The 26876-nt window shown below is 37.5% G+C and overlaps 1 protein-coding gene across 7 annotated transcripts in view; it reads left to right on the forward strand.

Moving 5' to 3' along the window:
- Nucleotides 1–26876, forward strand: part of scrib (scribble) — an 884084-nt gene that overhangs the window by 428007 nt on the left and 429201 nt on the right. For all 7 annotated transcript variants that reach the window (XR_011017587.1, XM_067137118.2, XM_068225382.1 and 4 more), the window contains exons 13-14: nucleotides 10230–10340; nucleotides 23672–23839. Coding sequence is in view for 6 of the 7 variants with exons in the window: in XM_067137118.2 (XP_066993219.2) it covers nucleotides 10230–10340; nucleotides 23672–23839 (279 nt within the window). In the remaining variant the exon portion in view is untranslated. The remainder of the gene's footprint in view (nucleotides 1–10229; nucleotides 10341–23671; nucleotides 23840–26876) is intronic.

The raw sequence follows: 26876 nt of genomic DNA on the forward strand, positions 1-26876 counted from the left end.
TGAATGCTTTGTATTGGTTTGTGGTTGGTGGTTTTTGGTGTGGGTTATTGTAGACGCGTCCTAGTTCATGAACCATGGGCAATGGCTGAGTAGCCTAGTAAGTGGTTGTGAAAGCTGGGATACCAGTTGATATGGAATAGGAGTGAGCATCTCAGACATATTCTGAGTCCTCGCCCTCCTTGTGCTGAGGTAGCTAGGACTATGCAATCAATCGATGGTCCTTAACCTGTTTGAGGAGAGATTCTCAACAGAACTCTGTGTAAGTAGGGTAGCATCCTGCTTCACAGAATTTTTACTGAGCATGCTCATAACATTTTCAGCAAACCTAGACAGAGTCCCACTTCCATTTGAGAGACAAGGGACTCCTTGAAAACAGTGTGGTGAACAAGATGGAATTCCATGGTGATCTGTCAGTATTAATGGTGCTTATGGAAGAAAGAATGTAGAACTGACTGAGTCAGGAAAGAGGATGCATCTGGATGTGTTAGGAGTTAATGATATTTAGGTAAGGTAAGATAGGGAGAGATAGAGGATTATAAAGTGTTCTTAACTGGTGTTAAAAAGGGAAGGGCAGAGTACAGGGTACGACTGTTCATCGGGAATACTATTGCATGCAACATAGTTTCTGTTGTACATGTTAATGAGCGAGTGATGTGGATAGATTTAGCAGTTGAAGAAATTACGATGAGAATTGTTTCAAGTCTATTCACCATGTGAGGGTGCAGAAAAGGATGAAGTTGAGAAGTTTTATGAAGCGCTGAGTGGCATCATAGTCAAGGTCACCAGCAAGGATAGCTTGACGATTGCTTATGCGTGATTTTAATGCGAGAGTTGGTAATAGAACTGAAGTATATGAGAAGGTGATGGGTAAATATGCAAGCTATTAGGAATGGGAAGCATTTACTGGACTTCTGTGCTACAATGTGATTAGCAGTTATGAATACATTCTTCAAGCATAAGGCTATTCGCTGCTTCACTTGGGAGCGTAGAGTCACCAGATTCATAATAGACTATATCATAACCAACTTTGAATACAGAAAATCTGTCGTAAATGTGCAAGTAATATTTTGATGATTCAGACCATTGTTTGATCTGTATTGAACTAAGTATCTCAAGGGCTAAGATAGAGGCAAATAAGGGTAGAATATCTCCACGAAAAGGAAATTAGACAGAAGTACATGGATATGATTATTGAAAAGTTCCAAACAGTAGACAGTTTGCTGTAGTATGCTGGATACTGTCGTAGAAACAAGGGAACGCCTAGAAAGAACTGTGTGTAAGGCCTGTTTTTGTCCAGCCCCACGGGTGCCTGTCACCCGGCGGCCCCGGGTTCGATTCCTGGCAGGATCAGGGATTTGTAATTGTAACTGATTAATATCCCTGATCTGGGACTGGGCGTTTGTGCCGTCCTTAATGGTCCTTTCCTCGCATTCAACACTTCCACAATTCCAATTACACACAGGTTCATATATGTTGCAAGTAGGGGCAAAAGATCTGTATAGGTCGATGCCCCGAACAAATAGCATTTAAATATATATATATATATATATATTTAAAAAAGGCCTATTGTACACGATCAAATTTTTGTCAAATTCAGGGCTTCACAAAACTTGACAAGAATTTTCAATACTTAACAAGTTTACTTGTCAAATTGCATGCAGTACTTGACAAGTCTTGAGAAGTCTTCAAAAGTCTTGAAAGTTAATTAGAACATGTTCTAATCAATCAATTAATTGCCAAGTCTTTGACAGAATTGACCAATGGAATTTAAGTATTAACGGTATGTGTGCTATGCCGATAGGCATGCTGGGATTGCTGAGACGGGAATAAAAAAAAACCAAAAATGGCTTCGTCTTCATGACCTAGGGATGTTGTGTGTCTGTTAATTGCTAAGCATGAGGCACATCCCTGCCTACATTCAGTGGAATCCATAGAGTGCCACAGTAAATTGAATAAAACAGCAGTGTACAAAGAGATTGCAAAATAAATATCTCAAGGAAGTAGACAGCTTTTATCTTTATTACCATATGGTAAGCTATAAGTAAACAGTCACCGGGCAAGTTGGCCGTCCGCGTAGAGGCGCGCGGCTGTGAGCTTGCTTCCGGGAGATAGTAGGTTCGAATCCCACTATCGGCAGCCCTGAAAATGGTTTTCCGTGGTTTCCCATTTTCACACCAGGCAAATGCTGGGGCTGTACCGTAATTAAGGCCACGACCGCTTCCTTCCAACTCCTAGACCTTTCCTTCCCATCGTCGCCATAAGACCTATCTGTGTCTGCGACGTAAAGCCCCTAGCAAAAAAAAAAAAAAAAAAGAAAAAAAAAGTAAGCAATGATCTTCACATTATTATTATTATTATTATTATTATTATTATTATTATTATTATTATTTCATGTAAGAAGATATTAGTTTGCATTGCATTGCTATTTTTTATTCAATTAATGTGAGTAAATGCAATATAATATAACCTCTGCAAATTATGTTATGCCAGAAAATATGTTGCAAAAATTATGTTGAAGATAACCACATTAGTATTTTTCCCGTGCAAAATTATGGTTTATTGCACGTTTCTCTTCTTTTTTTAGAATGTATTGTACTGCTAGTCCAAGAACCACAACTTCTGTTTGCCTTTCCTCCATGTCAAACTTTCAGCAGTGTTGAACAGTCTGACAAGATTTGACAACTTTTCTTGTGAAGTACGGTATCGTATCGAATTGAAAGAAAAATTTGATTGTGTACAACAAGCATAAAGATGGGAAAGAGCGAACATCTTGGTGGATTGATGAAGTGAGGGCAGCTTGTAAATGTGAAAGAAAGGTGTAATAGAAATGGTTCTAAACAAGGACTATGTAGATGAAAGAAACAGAGAATTTAATAATTGTTGAATCCAAGTAGAAGTCGTGGGAAGATTTCGGAATGGCTTGGTTGAGGGGCAAAGAAACCTCTCTATACAGTTAAAGAATATTAGGTAGGGAGGGAAAAGGGAAATGAATAGTGTTTTGCATAAATCAGCTGAGCTTACAATAGATCACAGAGAATCACTGGGCACATGGAAGGAATATTTTGAAATTCTCAACGTAAAAGGAAATATTTCTGGTGAAGTCATGAGCAACTGAGCTCGTGGGAAGGATGACAATGGTGTTGGTGAAATTACGCTTGAGGAAATGGAAAGGAAGGTAAATACTGTAAACTCCATTGACATAAAGCAGCAGGAATAGATTAAATTAGATCCGATATGGTAAAATATATTTGGAAAACAGGGATGAAATGGCTACATCGAATAATAGGTCAGGTCATCCTGCTACTGTACGTGACTCTAGATGGTACTATCTGCAACTGTCTGGCCAAGGGTCAGAGGCCATTACCAAACTTGACACCCACAACGGGAACCAACGGCTGCGGGCAGAGGAGTCCTCCCTTTTGAGGCCTTTTTGATTGAAATGACACATAAATTCACCAGAAAGGAGAATATAGTCAATAGTTTAGATGACAGAGGAGAGCCCTAGTCCCAGTGGCAGATGAAAGGGAATAACTGTCTCCTGTCAGCAACGTTCATACTTCGGTGAAGCAGTTACAAAAAGCGTCTGTACTTCTGAGGAGTGGCCTGAAGTTACACCAGGCAGTAGGTATTAAATGCCTCTGGGAGTGGTGACCCCACCATAAGAACAGCCTAAATATGAATGTGGTATTTTTAAAATTACCTCGGAAAAGATTACTGCAAGTTCCTAGGGTGCTGGGGAACTGTAAAAAATGGGTGACCAGTTCCCAGCATCATGAAGGTGAGGATCACAGAGAACAAAGAGGAAGATATTGAGGAATTTCTAGACAAACTAAAAAAAAAAAGAGATAACTGATGTAGAATTGATTATAATGGGTTTCTTAAATGCACAGTTGGGAAGCATAAGACAAGGAAAGGAAAAGGAATTGGATCATACGGATATATTTTGTTAAGAAGGAAGCCATACTTTCCAGTGTTGACTAAGTTAAACTTAAAAGCTTTTCCGTCTCTCGAACTTACAAGTTAACTATAAATATTACACCATAACATACTTGTAGAAAAAACATGTTATTAAAGAAGGAATAGAAATAAAAATACAGCAAAGAAGTACAAGAACGACATGATGCACTGAACGGCAACATTGGAAAGTATGGTATGAAAATTGGCACAGAGAAAAGCAAGACTGTGGTGATATCAAGAGAAGAAGGACAAGGGAAAGACATTCTGAAAGTTGATGGTCAAAGACTTAAAATTGTGGACAGTTTAAAATACCTAGGGGATGAATTAATGCCGAACACAAGGCTGGACATAGAGATTAGCAAGAAGGTGCAATAGGGCAGTGCATTTTACCAGAGTGGAAGAAACCTTGTTTGGAGGTGCCAAGGAGGGACAAAATGTGTTATGCACCCATATTGACTTATGGTGCTGAGACCTAGACAGTGACAAGTGGGGAGGAGAGTAGAATTTAAGCCAGTGAAATGAAATACCTAAGAAATATGTTAGGAAAGACAGATTGAGAAACGAAGGTGTGAGAAAGAAAGTCAGAATAGAAAACCTAAATGAGAGAATTAATAGGAATAAACTAAAATGGTTTGGACATTGAAAGAGGATAAGAGAATACCAGAACAGATAATGGAGATGAAGCTCGAGGGAAAGAGAGCTAGAACAATGTGGATCAATTCAGTAAAGAGGAGAGCAAGAAGAAGAAACCTGGACAGGACAAAATGATGGAAGAGGAATAGTGGAGGGAGAGCGGAAGGTGGAAAATTACCATAAGTGCTGCGACCTGGCAGGAGCTGGGTATGGGAAAAGGAGGAGAATGGTGGTGGTGGTGGTGGTGGTGGTGATGATGATGATGCTAATGATGAGAGTAATAAGATTAGCATGGAATGTTAGTAAGATATCTTCAGATTGGACGGAAGCAGTAATTGTTCCTATCTATAAGCAAGAAAATAGGAAGGATTGAAACAACTATCAAGGTATTTCATTGTTCAGTGTACCAGGCAAGGTGTTCTCTGGCATTTTGGAAAGGAGAGTGCGATCAGTGGTTGAGAGTTAGTTGGAGGAAAACCAGTGTGGTTCTAGACCACAGTGGGACTGTCAGGATCAGATTTTGAATATGGACCAGGTAATTGAAAAATGCTACCGGAGAAATGCGGTAGAAGTCTGTTATAGCAAGAATTCATAATGGCAAAAAATTTACTCGCTAAATGGATTATCGTATTATCCAATTTTTCATAAAAGTCGGAGAAAAGCCCATACACATTATAATCTGTCTAAAATGGTAATCAGTTTGTTCAAAACTTGTGTTTTTGCAAATGATATCCACAGTATGGCTTACTCGTTTATTATTTTTCGAAATCCGATACTACGTGAAAATATTTAATTTCATTCTGAAAAAAATTATAGTATCACTCCAGCGGCCTCCATGGCAAACGCTTCAGTTTTCTTCTTCAAGCAGCGTCAGTGGCTATTAAACTGTTCATGCAAATTGTATCTGTGAATGGTATTTTAATGATTATTGATATGAATAAACAATTTATTTTTGTAAGGGTCATATTATTAATTTCAAAATATGATTTACAACAGACTAGAACATAAAAATGCTTTCTGAGGGCTACATTTTAAAAGTAGATAGGTATATACCATCACGGACATTTTTTTAGAACTGTTTATGTTCTGCAATTCTGTACGTACTTGGGATCTATTATTGACTTAAACCTTCTTTGATAAATGCTCGATACAACAGTGAGAATTGCATCAGAATCTGTCTGGTTGTTCTTGAGATTAGCCTGCACAAACAGAAACACCTACAAGGGACTTAGTTTTATGTGATAACTTTTATATGTGCGGTATTATGTATTGCCATACAATTCATATTCATATCCTATTTTATCCTATTTTTTCTATTTTTATCGTGAGATGTTTCTGCATTAAAGGCAGGCTGGCATGTAGACAAAGGGTACTTGACAAGGTATGATTATTTTACATCATATTCACCGAGGTCGATAGCGGCAGTTGCTTAAGTGCGCACAGTATCCGGTAATCGGGAGATAGCGGGTTCGAACCCCACTGTCGGCAGTCCTGAAGATGGTTTTCCGTGGTTTCCCATTTTCTCACCAGGGAAATGATGGGACTGTACCTTAGTTAAGGTCATGGCTGCTTCCTTCCCACTCCTAGCACTTTTTTGTCCCGTTGTTGCCATAAGACCTATCTGTGTCAGTGCGATGTAAAGCAACTTGGAAAAGAAAAAAAAAATAACAAGAAAAAAAAACCACAGTAGTGTATTACAATCTTAATATACAGTATCAGATACTCGGGAAGGACTTTACTCAATAATTTTCCAAAAATGCTTTTACAAACAAATATAAAAATATTGATTTTTTTGTTTTTGTTGGAGATAAGTACATCTTGGTCATCAGCCTGATGTAGTTGATAGAAACTGTATTTCATATATGTTATCCTGATCTTAACATATTTTTTAACATTAAACAGTTTGCATTGGAAAAGATTCCCGAGACTTTAAATAAGATACTGCACCATCCTGAGGGGATTTCTTTCTTGCACCATATTAGGCGTCCCAACAATTGCTCCGGCTATTTTCCCCTCATCCAACCATCACTTCTGCGGATCATTAAATGGATCAATGCATTTAAGAAGAACGATGCTAAGTGTCGGTAGCTATGCCCGCTTCTAACATTCATTGAATAAACAATATCCGCATCATGAAATTTAAGCGATATCGCAATCTTCATTTCTCATATCACATTTATCGATAGGATAATCCTTAAATTGCTACGCGACACCTCTCAGGGATAATTAAAATGCATCTGTGAATAGTATTATTTTTACATGAGGTCAACTGGGAAACCGCATTTCCTTTTTAATAAATTACCATCGATACCATCCATCCATCAGAGTCAATGTTAAGTTGTCCAAGTCTAATCATTCGAAGAAAAGAAAAGAAAAAAAAATATCTTTTTAAAAAAATTAATTAATTCAAAATCATCTATACCATAATGATATTAGCCTATCTTCAATAATAACCTCCAAATTGAATAATCTATAGTTTATTTCATGATTCTATAATCATAAAAGAAAATCTGATAACATTTATTTACATCAATTATCTTCCTCCTCTCTATATGGAAAAATTTAAATTTAATCTATCTACAATCTGATTCAACTGATCCTCTTTCTCTTATTATCCGCATCATAAAAATAAAGAAAAAATTCTCTTAATCACATAAATCGTAGGTACATATTCTATCTGTTGAAGATGTAGTTAAATATTCTCTGAAATTAATTATCTCATAATAATAATGACAATTAATTGATAAGCGAAAAAAATTAATATGGGTTAAAAAATCTAAGTCCCTAAGCCTTAGTAAACTTCATAACAAATATGCTTAATCTGAGTCCATCGGCTCTTGTTTCTTTCTAAAAAAAAAAAAAAATGCTTATTTTCGTCGATATTAAATTGATATTCTGTCACTAACACATGTATATCTTCCAATACTATAACATCAGCAGTTGCAAGTAAGTTCCAAGTATATAACAGCTCAAAATGGCTATTTCAAATATATATATCGATCATTAAATGAAAAATATTGGTCACTTTGACCATGTCATTTGGTTAAAATATTCAGATAACATCCTAAAATTAAATGTAGGTATCGTATAAAGGACAATTATTATTGTAGTTCAAATAGAAAATATACCTATCATGATTTATGGTTTCACGAATGTCCAATCAAGTATCATAAAATTCGTAGGAATGTATTTGGTAACCTATTTTATTTAATTGTGGTAGAGATTCAAATTATGAAGTTGCTCTATCAATTAAAGACATTCTCGATACCGAACTTCAAATAACATTCAGTACAACGTTGACATATTCTCTATGAAGACAACAAGTTTCCCCTTATTTATTTCTTATTTGGATATTTAATCTGAAAACAGTTTACGGTAACCCACATTCGAAATCTACGATGTATTTCATTGTATTCATGTACCACTAACCCAATATATCTCGCATTACCATTTTAATATCTTGCCGCATATGTCAAACATCACCATTGGCCAGTAATACGTCGTATTTACCACCAAAATTATCCATAAGCATATGTATCTCTCCATTTACCAATATTAATTACCATAATATCTCGTCATTCATTCACATAAATATATCTCAGCGAATAATTATTCGTAAAACCACATCAACATGTCACTCAAATCCTAACTTCCCTACGTAAACATTTATCATTTCCAACTACGCGGCAAATCATCTTAACATATCATTAATGTACTGCAACGGTACATTTCTGGGTTAAGTTTCATTTGTAATACACATGAACACGTTATCCTGTAAATGAAACACATGTATAAACTAAACAAGTTAATATTTACTCACATGTCATTGCGTCGTAATTGTAACCAGATCTAAGTTACTCAGAAATCAACTATCTTCTTTAAAACATTACGTCTGGGATATGTCTCTTTGTATACGTTGTTTCAATCCCATAATGGTTGAAAACATCACTTTAAATCTCTCCTTGTTCAATTATAAACATTCCTATACTATGACATTGATTATAAACTCTGGAAGAAATACCTACTCCCATAATGATGAATCAACTAGGATAATCTCATTGCAAAGATAGTACCGACTGAGATTTCATCACGAAGAACTCCATAACAAGCAACATACCAATGTTCACTACAAATATTTAAATACTACGTCTACGACACATTAGTCTCAAGATAATAAAATAATTCTTTGGAACTTAGCTTGCAGCTGCTGATGTTAGATGACTGGGTTAGGCTCCGATGTTGTCATCTTAGGGCTGCGTAGAAAGTCCCCAACATCCGTTACGTCACCATCAGGTTGTACTCAAAACCCGGGTTAGCAGGAACAGCTGGGCGGTCTACGTCGGAAAGTCGGCTCCATCTCCGATTTAGCCTCTCGTGTTGTAGCCGTTAGTCATATGTGAAAGAAACATTTCCAATATGGCAATTAATATCACGTCCATATCCTTCAGAATGTTCTACAAAGAATCTAGATTATATTTTCGTTTCAGGTTATTATGTCAGAAATTCAATGTCAATTCCTTGTGACAGATTTTAACAGGTAAATTATCAAATTAGCTTTTAATTTTTTTTTATCCAGCCAATCAACCTATAATACGTTAAATTTGACTTGGTATTTCGTAACGGCCTTCGGTTTATATTCCGACTACTGTCCGGATACTATTCAACTTCTTCTGACTTTCCGCGTCGATATTTGATCAGATATATGCGTAACTCTAAAATTTCTTCACTGTGCAGGTTCTTCAGCTCTTATTAATTGAAATATCTCCCTTCTTCTTTCCGCGAGGATTATTTTTTTCGTAGATAAACTTACTTCGAAGTTTTGCGTACCAAAGTTTTTTATTGTTCACACTCTTCCTCTTTTTTAACAATTTTAAAAACTTTCTATTATTTTTTTATCACAGCCGCATGGATCCTTTATAACTTTACGTCTAACTCATACTTAATTCGCCAAATGAACATCTTTGCCGTCACATGCATGGCCTCCTTGATTTTATGCATCCATATTATGTATATTCTGAAATCACGGCCTATTTCACTTAATATATTCATTCTTTTTTAGATGTATGGCTCAATTACACAATCTTTGCGATCTCATTACCGTGCATGGCAAACTTTTAACATCGTATGACATCCTTTATTCCGTTATCACGACGATGAAAACGGTACAATACTATGCCAAGAATATGTATGGAGAGGGCCTGAATGATAAAATTCTGATGTTGCAGGTTCAAACAACTAGTATTTATTCTGTTTATCTCGTTCTATATAATCTTTCTTTCCTAAACATATTCTTTCGATTTACAATTGTCCACCTTCCTGGTCTAGTGTTTTTCAAAATCTAAATTGGCTTCTGACTGAGAGGCCCTATGTTCAGTACCTACTCCTGTCATTGTCATATTATGGGCTAATACAGAGTTTCCCAGCTTCTGAGGACTACTGGGAATGTGCCTGATGATGCTGTAAGATGGAGGTAACAAAAACACTGCAGCATATAAACTGTTTCAGGATGCCCCTTCAAGGCCTCTGAAGGATCCTAGTTTTCTCAACATTTTGTTATAAATATGGTTCATTTATTTATGGTCTTCGTTGTGTTAAACCTAGCATGATTTCTATTTTGAAAGCTGAAGTTATTTTTATAGGAATCAAGTAAGAGTGCTCAAGAGATGGAAGGAACTCAGCAGCTGCCTGATTTGAGTACTACTCTTCCAGCTGAACAAGAAGTAACCAAAGAAGCTGAGGAGCTGGAGGAGGTTAGTATAGTAGTATAAGCTGCCTTGATGGATCAGGGGTGGTGTGTCTGATTCATGATTCTAAATTTGTAGTTTTGATCCTGGCTGAGTTGGTTGATTTTTGAAGAGCAATTTCCTGTTTTAACTGTTGACATTTTAAGGACCATTGGTGGTGCACTCTTGTTTTCACTCAATACAATAAAATTGGCATTAGGAACATCAATAGAATAGAATAGAATAGATTTATCATCAACAGGTTATTTCCCCAATTAAAGATGATTCAATAAAAGATAATATACAGCAAATACACCTTAAGTAAATAACACTAATTTCCTAAAATAAAAACCAAATTCAAACTAAATCTAGAGACCATTTTATATGCATATTTACAAAACCTTAAATAAAGTAAATAAATAAATAAAACTCAATCTCCTTAAATAATTGACATTATTAAACTACATCTAGTAACATTTACATATTTACATATCTTACATATAGGGCCTTACATTTGTGAGGTCATTAGGGCATATCTGATTTTAGACGGGGGTGAGTGAAAAAGGTCCACTGATTCACCCACCTCATTCAGTGATGTTAGTGCCCTCACAAGCCATGAGTTAGCCCGAGCCACAGTTATCACTTTAGGCAGATGAAAAATATACCTTTGCCTAGTATTGCGACGAGGAACATGTAATGGAATCAGCTCCAGTAATGTTGAGCAATCCACTCTGTTCATCAGACACTTATAAAGAAAGAGGGCATTGGCACATCTGCGGCGTGAGTGCAATGTCCTCATGCTCATAGTCTCACAAAAAGACTCGTAATCGGACGAAGAGAGAGAAATACCCAAACCCTTGTAGCTGATCCATTTCATGAACCTTATTTGGACTCTTTCCAAGTTTTGTATTAAATACTGCTGAGAAGGCAGCCACACCTCGCAACAGTATTCTAACGATGGCCTGATTAGAGTGCAAAACAAAGTTTTTATTGTTCTAGGAGAAACAAATTCGGCACAATTTCTTTTCAGAAAGCCAAGTAATTTAAACTCTTTCCTAGAAATCTTGTCTAAATGTTTCTCGAAGGAAAGACCGTAGCAGTTTGAAACTGTCACACCAAGATCATTTATTTCATTCACACGAGCTATTTGGTTATTGCATAAATGTTAAGGGTAATTTACTGGTTCCAACTTGCGTGAAAATGTAATTGCGTTGCATTTTGAAGTATTCAAACCAAGCAGCCACTTTTCACACCAGTTACTTAGTAGGTTTAAGTCAGACTGTAACAACTTACAGTCCAACTCACTATTGATTACCTTAAAGATCTTTAGATTGTCAGCATAGAGAAGGCAATCACTGTGTTGTATAACTGATGTTATATCATTTATGAATATTACAAAGAAAAGAGGGCCAAGTAAAGAGCCTTGGTGGACACCTGAAGTAGGGTGGTACGGCTTTGACATAATACCATCAGCTTTTACTACGCGAACTCTATTAGTGAGATAGCTTCTAATCCACTCCAAAGCACTTCCTCCTATCCCATATGCTGACAATTTGGTGAGTAGAGCATCATGTTGAACTGAATCAAAGGCTTTGGAGAAGTCCGTATAAACAACATCCACTTGTTGCCTCCTATCGAGAGATTCTGAAATGAAATTGATATACACCGCCATATTGGCCACGGTAGAGCGTTTCTGTACAAAACCGTGCTGCGCTATATTAATATACTGTGAAACTGTACAATCTCTTATACACGACCTTCTCTGCCACCTTTGAAATTAGGGACAATAACACAACAGGCCTATAGTTATCAAACACCATTTTGTCTCCTTTCTTGAACACTGGTATGACATAACCTTTCTTCCACTCACACGGAAAATACCCTGACGAGAATGACATATTTATTATGATGCTAAGTGGCCTACCTACCTCAGACGCACATTCTTTCAATACTACTGCGGGTACGTCATCTGGACCACATGATTTGGAGGTATCCAAAGAAGCAAGAATTGAAGATACCTCTGCTGGAGAGGTCACTATTGAAGTTAGGCCTATATCACACACGGACGAAGCGGATAGATTACACTGTGCGGCAGGTGAGTGATACTTTTCAAAGGTATCTGCAAAACTGTCCAAGATGCTCCTCTTGGCCTGTAATTCTTCCCCGTCCTGAAGCATAGTAGATGGCAGGCGAGATGACCTCTGTTTGTTGTTTACAAAATTCCAGAAACACTTCGGGTTGGCAGCTAATTTTGATTCCATCGAAGTTATATAGTTTCTGTATTTTATGAGCTGAAGACGCTTAAATTCACCGCGTATGGTCGAAAATTGCACATAATCACTATTATGGCCCGTTTTTTAAACTTCCTTCTTGCCCTCTCCTTTTCTTTGAATTTATCTATTACCTCAGAGTCGTACCAGCATGGGTACTTCCGCGTGCTAACTATCCAGGACGGTACAGTGTCTTTTATTACAGCGCGAAGGATGTCGTAGAAAAGGGTTATCGCCTCGTCAATGGAGGGGGAGTCCTCGATTAAATTCCAGGGACACAACGAAAGGAGATTTCTCATTTGAGGAAAATCGGCCTTAGTCCATGCGAACATTAACTTCCTCTGCGGTACAGGACGCATAACTCGCGGTAAAGATAGAGTGAATTCTACAGCTCGATGGTCAGAAGTAATTATCTTTTCCGTCTCAAAGCAGTCCAAGTGTCCACAGTATTGATCTGATATTAGAACAAGGTCCAGGAAGTTCTCGTTTCTTGTTGGGAAGTGACACATTTGCTTGAGTCCGAATTCACTGACGATTTCAAGAAGTAAGAAGACATCCGCACATCTTTGTTTTATAAGGGGACCAGGATTCCAAGCCAAATTTCTGATGTCAAAGTCTCCGCAGACTACAAGAATGTCCTGCGGGTTTAAAACAGCTGTAACGTTGGCCAGTGTTGCTCGAAGATTACTCATCCTAGCAGTCACTTCGTTCGGTGGCAGGTAGCAGCACACTATAAACACAGACCTCCCTGATGTTGGGATGGCCTTGACCACGAGACACTCCCAGTCTCCCGCCAGCTCTGGCCGTGAAACTGGCCTTAGAGCAGATTTCACAGCAACCATAATCCCTACCCCTCTCAGTTTGCTACTATGGACCTGATGTCTGTCTTGACGAAACACACAGTAATCAGTAGACAACAGTTCATTATCACCAACAGAATCATTTAACCAACTTTCAACTATACAAATACAGTCTTTGCTGGCGTCACTGAAAGCGAGGTTAAAGTCCGTCAAAGAATTACACAGGCTCCCTACATTTTGGTAGAATAAATTCATACCGCTGTCATGCTGGGGTCCTGGATTCAGATGTATGTCGCCAGACAAAGCCAATAGAGGCACACAAATCGCTGAACCAGATGTCTTTGGGCTAGACTTCGTCTGTTGTTTTCTTGCAGACAGGTCGCCTGGTTGTGACGTCACCAAATACATAGTTCCATTTAAAGCCAGCACGTGGGCCGAAATACGAAGCTCCGAACCATTCACAAAAGCGTTTTCCCAACGGTTTGCATATTTCACGTCGAAGTCTAGCACATTCTCATCCCGGAGACAGACTCGAACGGACGTGATACTACATTTGAACACTTCTAATAGACAAAAGACACGGAGCGATACCGACACACGACTACTCCCGGACGCCATCTTGTATGGCATGTAGAGTACCTAAATGATGCTACTTCAGAATGTCTTGCTAACCAATAGCCGAGACTATGGTATTGCAGTGCATCCATAAATTATCGGACAATTATATGAAAATATGATTGCTATTATCGAACTTGATGGACTTCTATCGTGTTTCATGTTAAGCACATATATAAGGGGCAGTCAAATTAAAATGGGTCACCTGCCCAAAGTATAGTCAAACATTTTTTTACTCAAAAGTAATCACCAGAACTGTTAATACATTTATCCCAGTGGGTGATGAGACGGTGGGTCCCATTCTCAAAATAGCTTGTAGGTTATTGATGAAATCACATCCGTATACGTTGTCGTCTGATGCAAACAAGTGTCCATGAACGTCTTTTTTCAGCTCTCCAAGATATGAAAATTACTTGGGGAGATGTGTGGGCTGTACGGAGGTTGTTGAAGAGCTTCCCACCCAAATCTCTGAAGCATATTCCTGATAGAGTTGTCAGTATGGAGGCGAGTGTTGCCATGTAGGGGGATAATGCTATTCAGTATCAATGTGCGGGTGTTTTGACTATATGATGCACCTCACTTTCTGCAACATGTATTCATAGTGCTGTGTGTTGATTGTGGCCCCATGCTGAGGCTGAAGGAAGGCATCTGTGGACATCGGTTTGCATTGGATGACGATGTGTGTGACTGGGTATAGATGTGGTTCTGTTGACAGCCTGTCAGCCTTTTCAAGAATGGGATTGACCATCTCTTCAACCGTGGGATAAATATATTTTAACAGCTTTGGGGTATAGACATGATATAGGCTTCTGGGCTTATGCCGTGTCAAGAAAATGAGGTGAAATTCTTGATATTTTGCAGAGAACTTTACTCTGTGTCTTCAGAAGAAAATCTTAACTGTTCATGAGAAAGGTTTCTCCAAGAATGAGGTTTGAATTTAGGCGTTATAATAGGTGTGGAAGTGGTACGTTCGTTTGTCACCGAATGGCTCACCGGACGCGGTACAGTGCTAGCGTTCGAAGCGGAAGCTGATGGAACCATCAGAATCAGTCTGAGAGGGTTTCATAACATAACAGGTGTTATTTCGTTTCAGTGTTTTCCAATTTCGTACATTCCTCATCGCCAGTTGTTTCATTCCAGGCTTGTGTCAATGTCATACTTTCGTATGTGTACACCTGTTATGTTATGTGACCCTCTCAGACTGATTCTGATGGTTTTGTCAGCTCTCGCTTCGAACGCTAGCGCTGTACCACATCTGTTGAGCCATCTGGTGATGATTGACGTACCACTTCCAGTTCTATTATAACGTCTAAATTCAAACCTCATTGTTTGAGAAGCCTTTCTCTTGAACAGTTGAGATTTCTTCTGAAGACACAGAGCAAAGTTCTTTGCGAAGCGTCAAGAAATTCATTTTATTTTGTTGACACGGCATAAGCCCAAAAGCCTGTATCATGTCTATAAGTACAGGCCCTGAAAGCATCAATGGCAACGGCTTTGGGGTGATTACTTCTGAGGTACAAAATGTTCTAATTTCATTTGACTGCCTGTAATAGAATGGGGAAGCACGCCTGCCTCTTATCCGGAGGCCCCGGGCTTCATTTTACTGGCCATGTCAGGGATTTTTACCTGGATCTGAGGGCTGGTTCAAGGTCCACTCAGCCTATGTGATTACAATATTGAGGAGTTATCTGAAGGTGAGACAGCGGCCCTGGTCTAGAAAGCCAAGAATTACAGCTGAGAGGATTTGTCGTTCAGGCTACATGACGTCTCACAATCTGTATTACTTTGGGGTTGAGCAGTGGTAGTGCGGTAGGCCAAGGCCTTTGGAGCTGTTCTGTTGCACTATAGGGAGAAACGTATTGTTGTAGGCCAACATAGGGTTACTCCAGTCAATTATACAAAGAAAATTTAGCTATTTTATGCTTCCAATATTTCTTCATCCTCTCAGATGCCGATATCCTTTCTTCAGTTGAGAACACATTACCTACCGCCCTTTTATTAATTTTGGTTTGTAGTATCACATGTGAGTCACTGAGAATTTTAATTTTGTCTGTTTTATCCTTGAGATGATGTAGTGTTATTTGTAGTCATTAATATAATTATTAATTTCTGTGATCCATTTAATCCTGGCATTGCTATTCCATAATTTTTCTATTATTTTTCTACTAATTCTAGTTTTCGGTGTTTTAATAAGACATGTAAAAAATGAGATGTTGCTTATTTCTAATTATGTTCCGTATACTAATTTGATTTCCTTATAAACTGTGTTATTTGAAGCTAATGGCCATTAACTTGATATTGTTTATTTGTACACATTATAAATATTCTTCTTTCTATCTTAAGTATTTTATCAATTTCAGCTGTATGAGGAGTTTTGAAAATAGTTTCACTTGCATAAGTCATCTCTGGTTGTATGACTGTTTTATAATCTCTTAATTTTCGGTCGGTAAGCTTTTTTTGTTATGTGTGTTTTTAGTGCCATAATTTGCTTTGTTTAATTTATTTATTTATTTAGATTATAAGTTATAATTTCATCTAAATACTTCAATTTATCAACAGTTTTGATTTCATTTTCATCAATTTTAATTTTATTTTCGAGAGGTGGTTCAGTTACCATGATTTCAGTTTTTTTCAAAAGAAATTCTAAGACTTATTTTCTGTGCTATTTCCTGCAGAAATCTCACTTGATGCTTAGTTTCCTGAATATTGTTGGATAATAATGCAAGATCCAGCAGATGTTTTAACAAATTGTTTTGGCTTCTTTAGAGCCATGGTTAATACTAGTCAACCTTTCTGGATTTCCAGTACTCTTTCATCTTGATGGAGAATGCTGTTCCTTACTCTTCAGACCACTTTGCGCCAGGCTATCTTCTCACTCTTTCCGGAAGATTCCTAAATTCATGTCCGCAGGTCCTGAAATTGCTTATTTCTTGAACCAGTGTCCCAGAGACACCGGTGTTAGGTATTTGAGACAGATGAGCATGAAGCAACAAATAAGCTTATACAGTAGAACCCCGCTTAACCAAACTTCGCTTAACCGAAACCCAACAAAAATGCTCTGGCAAAATTGTATTTTAAAATTTTGTTTTTACCTTCTCGTTCTCAGCCGTCGATATTAGTAATTCTCTTCGTATAGGTGCTGAGAGCTACTAGGCAAACCCTATTTTTATATTATGACTTCTGCCAGAATGCAGGTGTAGCATGAAACAAAACAGTTTCTTACCGTCTAGTTCGTTCCATGATACATTTTTTCTTGAACTAGGAGGAATTATTATTATTATTATTATTATTATTATTATTATTATTATTATTATTATTATTATTATTATTATTATTCGTCATGAAGATTATGTCGATTGTGATTAACGTGCTTCAGTTGTGGGAGTTTCATCTTGTTTACTGCTTGGACTATACTGCAGCTTCTGTTAGGAAACTATGGAAGTCAGGCGACCCTTCCCCATTCATATTTTTCTTTCACCCAAGGTCGTTCCACTGGCCTTGCAGTTCTATACTGTAGTTCCAATGCTCTTCTCACCCCATTGCAACATGAATTACCTGCTCATAATGGACTGTATCTTATTCTTATCCTACCAACGCTGTCCCAGGTATCTGGACTGAGTTCTTTTGAAATACAGTAGCAAGGTACAGCATACTGTAATCCGTTGTGTTAAAAGTACAGTGGCAAGTGCGTTGCTTATTGAATGATATCAACTAAATGAAAATGCGTTGTTGTACGCATCGAAAAGAAAATTGAAGCAGTGAGACAGGTGGAAAATGGTGCGCTGTTGCAAAATGTTGCTACAGATTTTGGAGTTGGTGTGTCAACAGTGGTGAATTGGGTAAAGACAAAATCTAAATTAATCAAGCATTTCTTTAAGGTACCAAATTGCAAAACTGTGAAAGAGGGTGGGTATGGAAAGGTAAACAAAGCAGTATTTCTTTGGTTTACACAACAATGTGAAAAAGGAATACCGTTATCTGGTCCTATAATGCAAGAGAAGCTAAATGATTGGCTGCAAAGTTAGGGGATGATGGAAAGGTCTTCAAGGCAAGTTCAGGATGGCTAGGTAGCTTTAAAAATAGATATGGCATATGTCAGTTACATCTAAGTGGCGAGAAGCTTTCCACGGACCCACTGGCTGTTGATGTTTTTAAAAGAGAATTTGAAGAGATCAGTGAAGGATTGAGAAATGATCAGGTATTTAATGCCGACACGGTTAAATTTTAAAACTGTTGCCAAAATCATCCTTAGCATCAATAAAAGAAAAATCTGCACCAGGTCACAAAAAGAATAAGGAGAGGATTACAGTTTTAGCATGTGCTAATGCCTCAGGCATTCATAGGCTGCCACTAATATGCATAGGAAAATCGAAAAAGCCTAGAGCTCTAAAAATATTGCTGCTACTGCCTTATCAGTTTATTATAGAGCTCAAAAACGTGCCTGGTGTCGTCACAAGTTTTCGAAGAATGGTTCTTTCAAAAGTGTGTACCAAGCGTTGAATATTTTTGAAGTCTGAGGGATTGCCCAGAAAAGCAATTTTGTTGATTGACAATGCTCCAGCACACCCAGGGAAGTTGGAAAGTGGTGATATTGTTGTTCGGTTTCTGCCCCCTAATGTGATGAGCTTAGTTCAACCCATGGACCTGGGTATTATGGAAGCATTCAAATGCTATTATCGTGTCTTTCTGCTACACGATCTATTCTGAGTGATTGTGTATTATCCGGTAAAAGTCTTACGGATTCGTTGAAGTCTATGAACATGAAACATGTAATTTATTGGTGTGCCCAATCCGGGGAAAAGATTACATCGGTGACTCTTTGTAATTTCTGGAACAAACTGTATGAAGGGATTTTTTGGAAGATGAGGAAAATGTTGGCATCCTGCAAGAGATGGTGAAACAAATTCTAGGATGTGAAAATGTTAACGAGTGTGAGGTGAATGAGTGGTCACAGTCAGATGATGCTGAACTTGATCTAACAGACCAAGAAATAGTGGATTCCATGTTACTGCCGAGGGATGAAGCAGACGACTCCGACCTTGACAAGAGCAGTTCTGAGAATCGAGTTACAGCAGATGATGGATTTAATTAGGTAAGATTGATTTTGAAATTTTGTTAAAATACAGTACCACACACTGTACTGTAATGAAATTACTGTATACAGTATTCAGTTCAGTATTAACAAAAGAAATTTGTTCATTATTTCAGATTGCTTTGCGCTTTGTTGAACAGAGCAATGATCCACACCAGCTGATGTTCTGTTGATTAAAAGGTGACGCGACATAGCTGCACGACAGCACCGCATCAAGAAAATTCAGAAGAAAATCACTGATATTATACAATGAATGACATTATGTTAATATTTTAATATTAATATACAGTATGCAACTTTGCTTAACAGAGTTTACATGCATTTTTATTTTGACATTTAACTTCCAAAGATATTTACCATGTGTCATCCGAAAAACACGTCAACCGAAGTGGCTTCGCCTCCTTTATTTAGGATAAATGGGGCTCTACTATACTATAATTATAGTTCCTCAATTTTTGAACAAGTTGTCTTCAGAAATTATATACTTAAGAACAAAATATTTATAATTAAAAAAATAAAAAGTGAAACTATGTGTCATAGAAAATTGTAATTTTAAATACTTGTCCATAAATGGAAAATTTATCATAAAGAGATTTTTCGACATCGATTGATAACATTCTTAATAAGTTTGCAAATAGGAAGGTTTGCAAAAATCTGTACGAATAACAGTATTAACACCTTCACCAGCAGATAAGCATCTGAGTGCTCTTCTTTTCCTTTTAGGACGCCATCTCTCTATGAAAGTTGGTGATCCAATTGATTATGATTTCTTGTGAAGCAGTGGGTCAAAAGATTTCAGTGGATGTTCATTCATACAAACGGGCATAAATCTTGAAGCCAGGAATTTCTCTGTCTCCCCATTCCAATTTTCCACTCGATTAGCTGGAGAAGTTCATATCGTTCACCACTCATGGTGTGCCCATTGAACCTGAGCTTTTCCTCCTTGATGGTTGTTAGCTCTTTTTTTCTTATTTAACAAGTTGAGGACTTACTGCATATAATAAATTTCATTGTGATTTTGTATTGACAGTTTACAGTGGAATGGAAAGAAATGGTAATACAATTGTCCACTTAGTCGCTACAACTACATTAATTTACAATTATAAATTGCAGAAACGTTACATAATTAGGACATGTTTCAGCTTCGTTGGGCCATCTTCAGCTATATTGGATAATATGAAGGGACGAAACTTACATATTTTATTTGAACAGTTAGAATGTTACATTATAATTCTTACATTCTTAAGTGATAACAGGTTCATGTGTTCAAATTTTATCTTTTAAAAATCATCTTGTAAAAAAATGAGTCATACCATCATATCGACTAGGTGGAAAATATATAAATACTTGGTTGTGAATCTATTGAAGTACGATGCAGACCATGAAGCTGATTTTATGTAATTTTTTCAGTTTTGTCGTTCAGTGAATCAAGTTGTTCTTGTACTTCTTTGCTGATGTCCACAATAGAGAACTTAACAAACTGGATTTCAAGCAAGAGATTTGAGTACATTTATTAATAAATAATAATGTTACTGGCTTTACATACCACCAACTACTTTTACTGTTTTCGGAGATGCCGAGGTGATGGAATTTAGTCTCACATGAGTTCTTTAACATGCCAGTAAATCTATCGACATGAGGCTGATGTATTTGAGCACCTTCAAATACCACCAGACTTGAGCCAGGATTGAACCTGCCAAGCCAAGTTGAGGTCAGAAGGCCAGCGCCTCAACCGTCTTGAGCTACTCAACCCGGCGGACAATATTTATTATTACATTGAAAACTAGCCCCGGAGTTCTCCATATTACTGCGGCCAGCGGTTGTGTACGGGCCCCAGAAATCTCAGCTTTTTTACATACTGGCTTAGTTTTCACCTTATTGCACTGTCTGTTAGGTAGAGTTTGAAGTATTTGCCATCATATTGTGGAGTAGTGGGATCATTGATATTACTGCAGATATTTTCTTTTTCCCACTTTTACGATCATTGTAACCACGATAGCAACCTGTATACAAGGGTGATCTTACGCGCACACCTCGAGACAGTTGTCAAGATGGCACGTCCATGTCAACGTGCCTTGTGTGACAACAAAGTATTTCAACATTTATATGCAGATTCATTATCTGATTTGCCACCGGGGTAACATGCCTGGAGAATTCTTGTAGTTCATCAGCTGACAGTAGCTGACAACCGACAGTAGGTGACAGGCTACGAGAATTCTCGCTTTTATGTACCTCATATTTCCTTATTCATCGATACAGTTGTGGGCGAGATTATGAGTTCCAAATGGTGTAGTCATGCAACATAAACTATCGCTGTATCTTTCTTTCTTTAAACCTTCATGTATTTAACAAAATAATATAGGATATGTAGAGCTATTCCCTGGAGCTCCAGCATAGATGTCAACATGGCGCAGCATATTTAGTTGCTGATGGATGCTGATATTTGCAATATGCAGACTGTTTGTCATAGGTACCGAGTGACAGTGATTTCTAATGATTAATAGCTAACACTATATGGGGAGTAACTCTGAAGAGAAATCCTTGTGTAATTGAATGCAATAAGTACACGAAAGGCAAAACAAGGCATTCCTACAACACTGTGCTTAGGCTGTTAAATGGAGCCACAAACGTTACTGCTTTGAAAGGTATCTTACTGCACAGACTACTAAGTAGCCGAATGAGTACATGTTCCAGGTTTGAGGTCGATATCTTGAATACTTTTTGTAGTTTGGGTATAGAAGTGTAATTTCTTTCTTAGAGGCTTAAACTATCTGGTCTATGCAGGGTAGTAGTCTCTGTTTAAGGTCCGTCCTCAATGCGTAAAGTTAAGCATATGTAACTTCAAATAGGATGAACTTTTTATTACATTTTTGCACGATTTTATGGACTTCTTAAAATTCTAAGGACCACGAATCCAATTTTATTTTCCAGTTCACAACATTTTGACATTTCAGACTGCATAGCTCCGTGTTAGAACTGTACACAGTTGGCTGTGTGGTTAGGGTTGCGTAGCTGAGAGTTTTAATTCGGGAGATGGTGAGTTCATATCCTATCGTCGGCAGCCCTGAAGAGGATTTTTCCTGGTTTCCTAGTTTCAACACCAGGCAAATGCTGCGGCTGTACTTTAATTAAAGCCACGGCTGCCACCTTCCCAATCCTAGTGGCTTTCCCAACCTTGCGTTGCTGAAAACCTTTGATGTGTCAGTGCAACGTTAAACAACGAGAAGGAAAAAAGTCAGCATTAGTGTTTTAAAAGTGGGAGGTTTGTCTGTATAAGGTAAAAAAAAAAAAAAAGAGGTTCTTTTTATGTTGTCAAACTATCTGAAGCATTGAATATATGACAAAATATTCTCTATCCCTTCTAAACAATTAAATGAGATAAATTAGATTAAATAACTAGATACATTTTGGTGATTGACTTGTGTACAGTGTCATTTCGTACAGAACTATTTTTCATCTCGGACTGGTGAATATATATAAAATAATTTTTTTTTGTGTCACTCTAATGTATTACCTGTGTTTTTTCCCTTGTTCTTCCCTACGTAAAACTAGGCTTGTAGGTATACATTAAAGATAGGAACAAATGAAAGGATAGACACAACAGTAGGCCTGTGAGAAGAGGAAGCAGTAGAAAGGGAAGGCAAGGGCAATTGTAAATCCACCCAAGGACTAAGATAACATCTCGATACCGTACTCCTTACAAAAATGGGCTCAGACCTTGTTAGTTCTATTTAGTTCTGTTTCTTCTCATTTCCAAGGATCTTACCTTTAATTCCTAACTTCACTGGGCGAGTTGGCCAAGCGGTTAGGAGCGCGCAGCTGTGAGCTTGTATCCGGGAGATAGTGGGTTCAAACCCCACTGTCAGCAGCCCAGAAGATGGTTTTCTGTGGTTTCCCATTTTCACACCAGGCAAATGCTGGGGCTGTACCTTAATTAAGGCCACAGCCGCTTTCTTCCCATTCCTAAGCCTTTCCTATCCCATCGTCACCATAAGACTTATCTGTGTTGGTGCGACGTGAAACAAATAGAGAAAGAATCCTAACTTCAGCAGGGGTGCAGGCAGATTCTTCTTATGGAAACATACAAAAGCTTGCCCAATAGTAAACTGTAACAGTATCATTTAATTACCTTTGTTAAAACAGAATTATTTTCATTTGTGAATATCTGACTGCACAGTGTGTAACTTCTTCATCCATTCCCTCTTCCAGATTCTCTGTGGGTAGGGTAGTGTACCATAGCCCTCCACCTTACTCGATCTTTCCACCATTCCTCTACTAGTACTTTATTGCTGTCATTCACAAACTGCTCCCATGTATGAAACTCAGTAAAATAGCACCCAAAATCAGCACTTGAAAATGTCCTGTTGTTTGATATATTGATGTCTCTTATAGGCATCTGTTGGTGTTTCTGTCTTTTGTGTCATCCAACATCACATTATATAGCTAGAGATGGTTAATTTATAGCAAAATAGCAGTTGCTTCAGGTAGAGACATAAATTTGTGTTTATTTACTTATTTGTGTTCATCAGTTCTCATTTTGTTTTACATTTATTTTCTATTAAAATCCTTGTGCCTTTTCAGGCTATCAACAAACCAATGGTGAAACAACTGATGGCAACTCAATCAAGTAATGTTGTTACGTCAGACAGTGAAGAGCTCCAGGTCGGAAGTGAAGGACGAGAATCTGTCAGTGATGAACCAGAAGAACGTGAACATAGCGAGATGGAATTGGCTGATGAAGATGAACAGGTAACTGCTTGAAATTTTTCTTTTGTTGCATTTGAAATTTGCCTTATTTTTCATCATAAAATAAGCATGAAGATATATACTGTATAAAGGTATGTAACTGTACTCCCTCAGGCTGAGTTTTAAGGTTGCTTAAAATTTGCAAAATAGGTGTACAATTTGGCTGAAGTACCTCAACATCATTGAAGAAAATATATATATATTTTTTTAAAGTCAATGTTTAGAATCCCATACAGCTGTAAGTGGATGTTTGTTGAGATTACTGTATGTAAACACATTGGATCTGTGGAGGGTAAGGCCCTGTACTTCCCTTGACGTTTGGTGCAGGGACTAAGGGCCCTGTAGTTGTCTATACCTTATCTTGGTAGATAATCTAGCGACCTGTATATGTTACCGATTTGAACAGTTGATCAAGTCCACCTGGAAATGAAGTACAGTTTTTAATTTTCTGCCTGTTTTGGAGATTGGGTGTGGAATGTTCCACTTCCTATAAGGTTCTCATGTAACATAACATGGAAATTCACAAACAGATAGACAGAGCTCAACTTCAACCAGCTTATGAATGCAACAGTAATTAAATACATATTTTTAAGGATCAATTCAGACATAAGCACTGGTAAATAATCTAATAAGGCACATTCGCCAATCTAACTTTTCCAGTTTCGACAAAACTTTGTGAGTGGCATCATTCAAGTTTAGGAGATGTCTGAACCTTAACCCCTCTGCACCAACCTCCACATGTGTTATAGACCCATATGTGGCTTCACATTTACAGTTGTCACCATGAAGAGTTATGGAGTTATTGATATGCAAATGGTTTAGCTTCTAAGAAGAAGTGTTGGGGTTTATCAGTTTGGTAAAATATAGTTATTTGTGTAAGGAAAAACTTTTTTTTTTTTTTTTTTTTTAAGAAGAAACAAAGAAATCATTATATGTGAAGTTTGTCTTTATGACTGGTGTTCATAGTTCTATTTTTTACATTGAGAGTGCAGTTTATTTATTGTTTTTGTCTTGTTTTCTTGGCTTGTAACTTTTTTGTTACTCTCCACCAGCGCTCTTTTTAGGCATCAATTAGTGCTGCTTTCTGTCATATGATATGAGAACTTGTTGTTCGTGGTATATATCTCATTTGAAAGATGATATCTCAACCTTTTATCCAAAATATGTATTGAGTTGGTTTGTTTAGTCATGAATGTTATTCCCTTAATTTGTTCAGGTGTGTAGGTCTTGCTGCAACTGTATCAGTCATTGTGACATGGCACGTGCAGTGGCATACTCCAGATGTAGATTGACCGATAGTAAAGTGCTTGAAATATTGCACAATTCAGATGAAAATTTAGTCTGTAATGCAGTATTTACTTGCGTATTAGACACCCCCCTTCTTTTCTTTTTTACTTTTACAGCCAAAATTTTGTGCAGTGAGCATATGACTTCTAGGCTGTAAAGAGCTATAAATTGTACATGTAAAAATTGTATGCTGTTCTTTAACAGACTTATGAATGTATTCTGAGTTTTACTGGCTTTTTTTGTTGGAAGATAGTATTTCTAAATTTAAAGAATAAATTATGAACACATGACTTTTAGGCCTACTATAAAGTAAATATAGTCTACTTTAGTCACACACATATCACGACATTAGTTTCATCTTATTAACTCCTCTGATGAGGTTGACATCAGGAAGAGCATTCGGTCATAAAAACTCGCTACGAAGATTAGCCTTGCTTCATACTTGACTCCGTAGAGAAAGGGGATAAGGGTATGTTACTATCGTATAATATTAATACAAAAGAACTTAATGGCCAGTCATTTATGTCTGTCAGTTGAGCAGTATGCCTACCACACAGTAAACCTGATCACTGCTTTCATTTGAATTATCGTTGTCGTGTGCCGCCAACTTACCTGTTACCGGTGTATCGTCATTCCAAATGACTTCATCTTCAGTGCCATCTCGTTCGCCATGCACTGCCATCGAGAGCATTCGAGATCTCGTCTTTTTGAAACTTTTAAAATAGTTTCATTCCCGGCTAAAGAGTCCAAACCGTGAGAATATATACGCAAATGGTTTCTGGAGATGGTCTCTGTTATTCCCAGTTGGTGTATGTGTGGTAGAAATCACCCCTTCCAAATAAAGCTGTGCTGTAGAAAGCATGCCAACCCACCAAGTTGATAAAAAGTGTATGTTACGAATTGTACTTCCGAATGTAATACATAGTGACTGGAAGTATTCTTTGGATAACTGTGGCTGTTGAAAGCCAGACCTTTATTTTTAAGTACAGTATATTTCATGCTTGTTCTCTACATTTATCACATCAGGATTCACCTAAACAGCTGTAATTGAGATAAGAGAGGGGGCTTTACGTCGCACCGACACAGATAGGTCTTATGGCGAGAGATAAGAGAGACCGCACTGTTTAGGTTAGGTATGCTATCAAGTACCCGGATAGTGCCAGAAGCTCCACAATGGAAAAAATAAAATTAAATAACAGGAAAGTTTGTCTCATCTATGGATATCTACAGGTGTGATAGTAATCTGTCTTATTATCCATACTGTTTAATTTGGTATGTTTGTTGTCTCCATTTATTTTTTTTGTTAACGGATAGTATATATTGTTTGGCGTCTGCAAAAATCGTAAAAGTAGTTGGTGGGGGCGTAAAATCAATAACATTCTTATTATTATTTGTTAGGTATGTTGGCGAGTAAAACAATCGTTATGATTAGATGGTTTTCATCACGTTTTAAACCTACTTCTCTTCAAAAAGTACCTATATTGGCCTGAGTTACGAGATATTAAGCAATCATTTTGTTAATGATCTCGCCTGCTTTATTAATAGCAACAACTGTGAATATTTTTCAACTAAAGTAAACTAGTTTCCTCATCCCGGTGTGGTGCAGCTCTTTTAAGTCACACCTCTAATGTGGGGGAGATGCATGTACCACTTTTTTACCACATATCAACCTTCTTGTCATTTTTAAATCTCTGGCAGTATTGTATCGGGAATCAAACTCAGACCCCGGAGAATGGCAGCTAACTGTGCCAAC

The sequence above is a fragment of the Anabrus simplex genome, chromosome 1, assembly GCF_040414725.1.
Source record: "Anabrus simplex isolate iqAnaSimp1 chromosome 1, ASM4041472v1, whole genome shotgun sequence".
NCBI classification, from domain to species: Eukaryota; Metazoa; Arthropoda; class Insecta; order Orthoptera; family Tettigoniidae; genus Anabrus; species Anabrus simplex.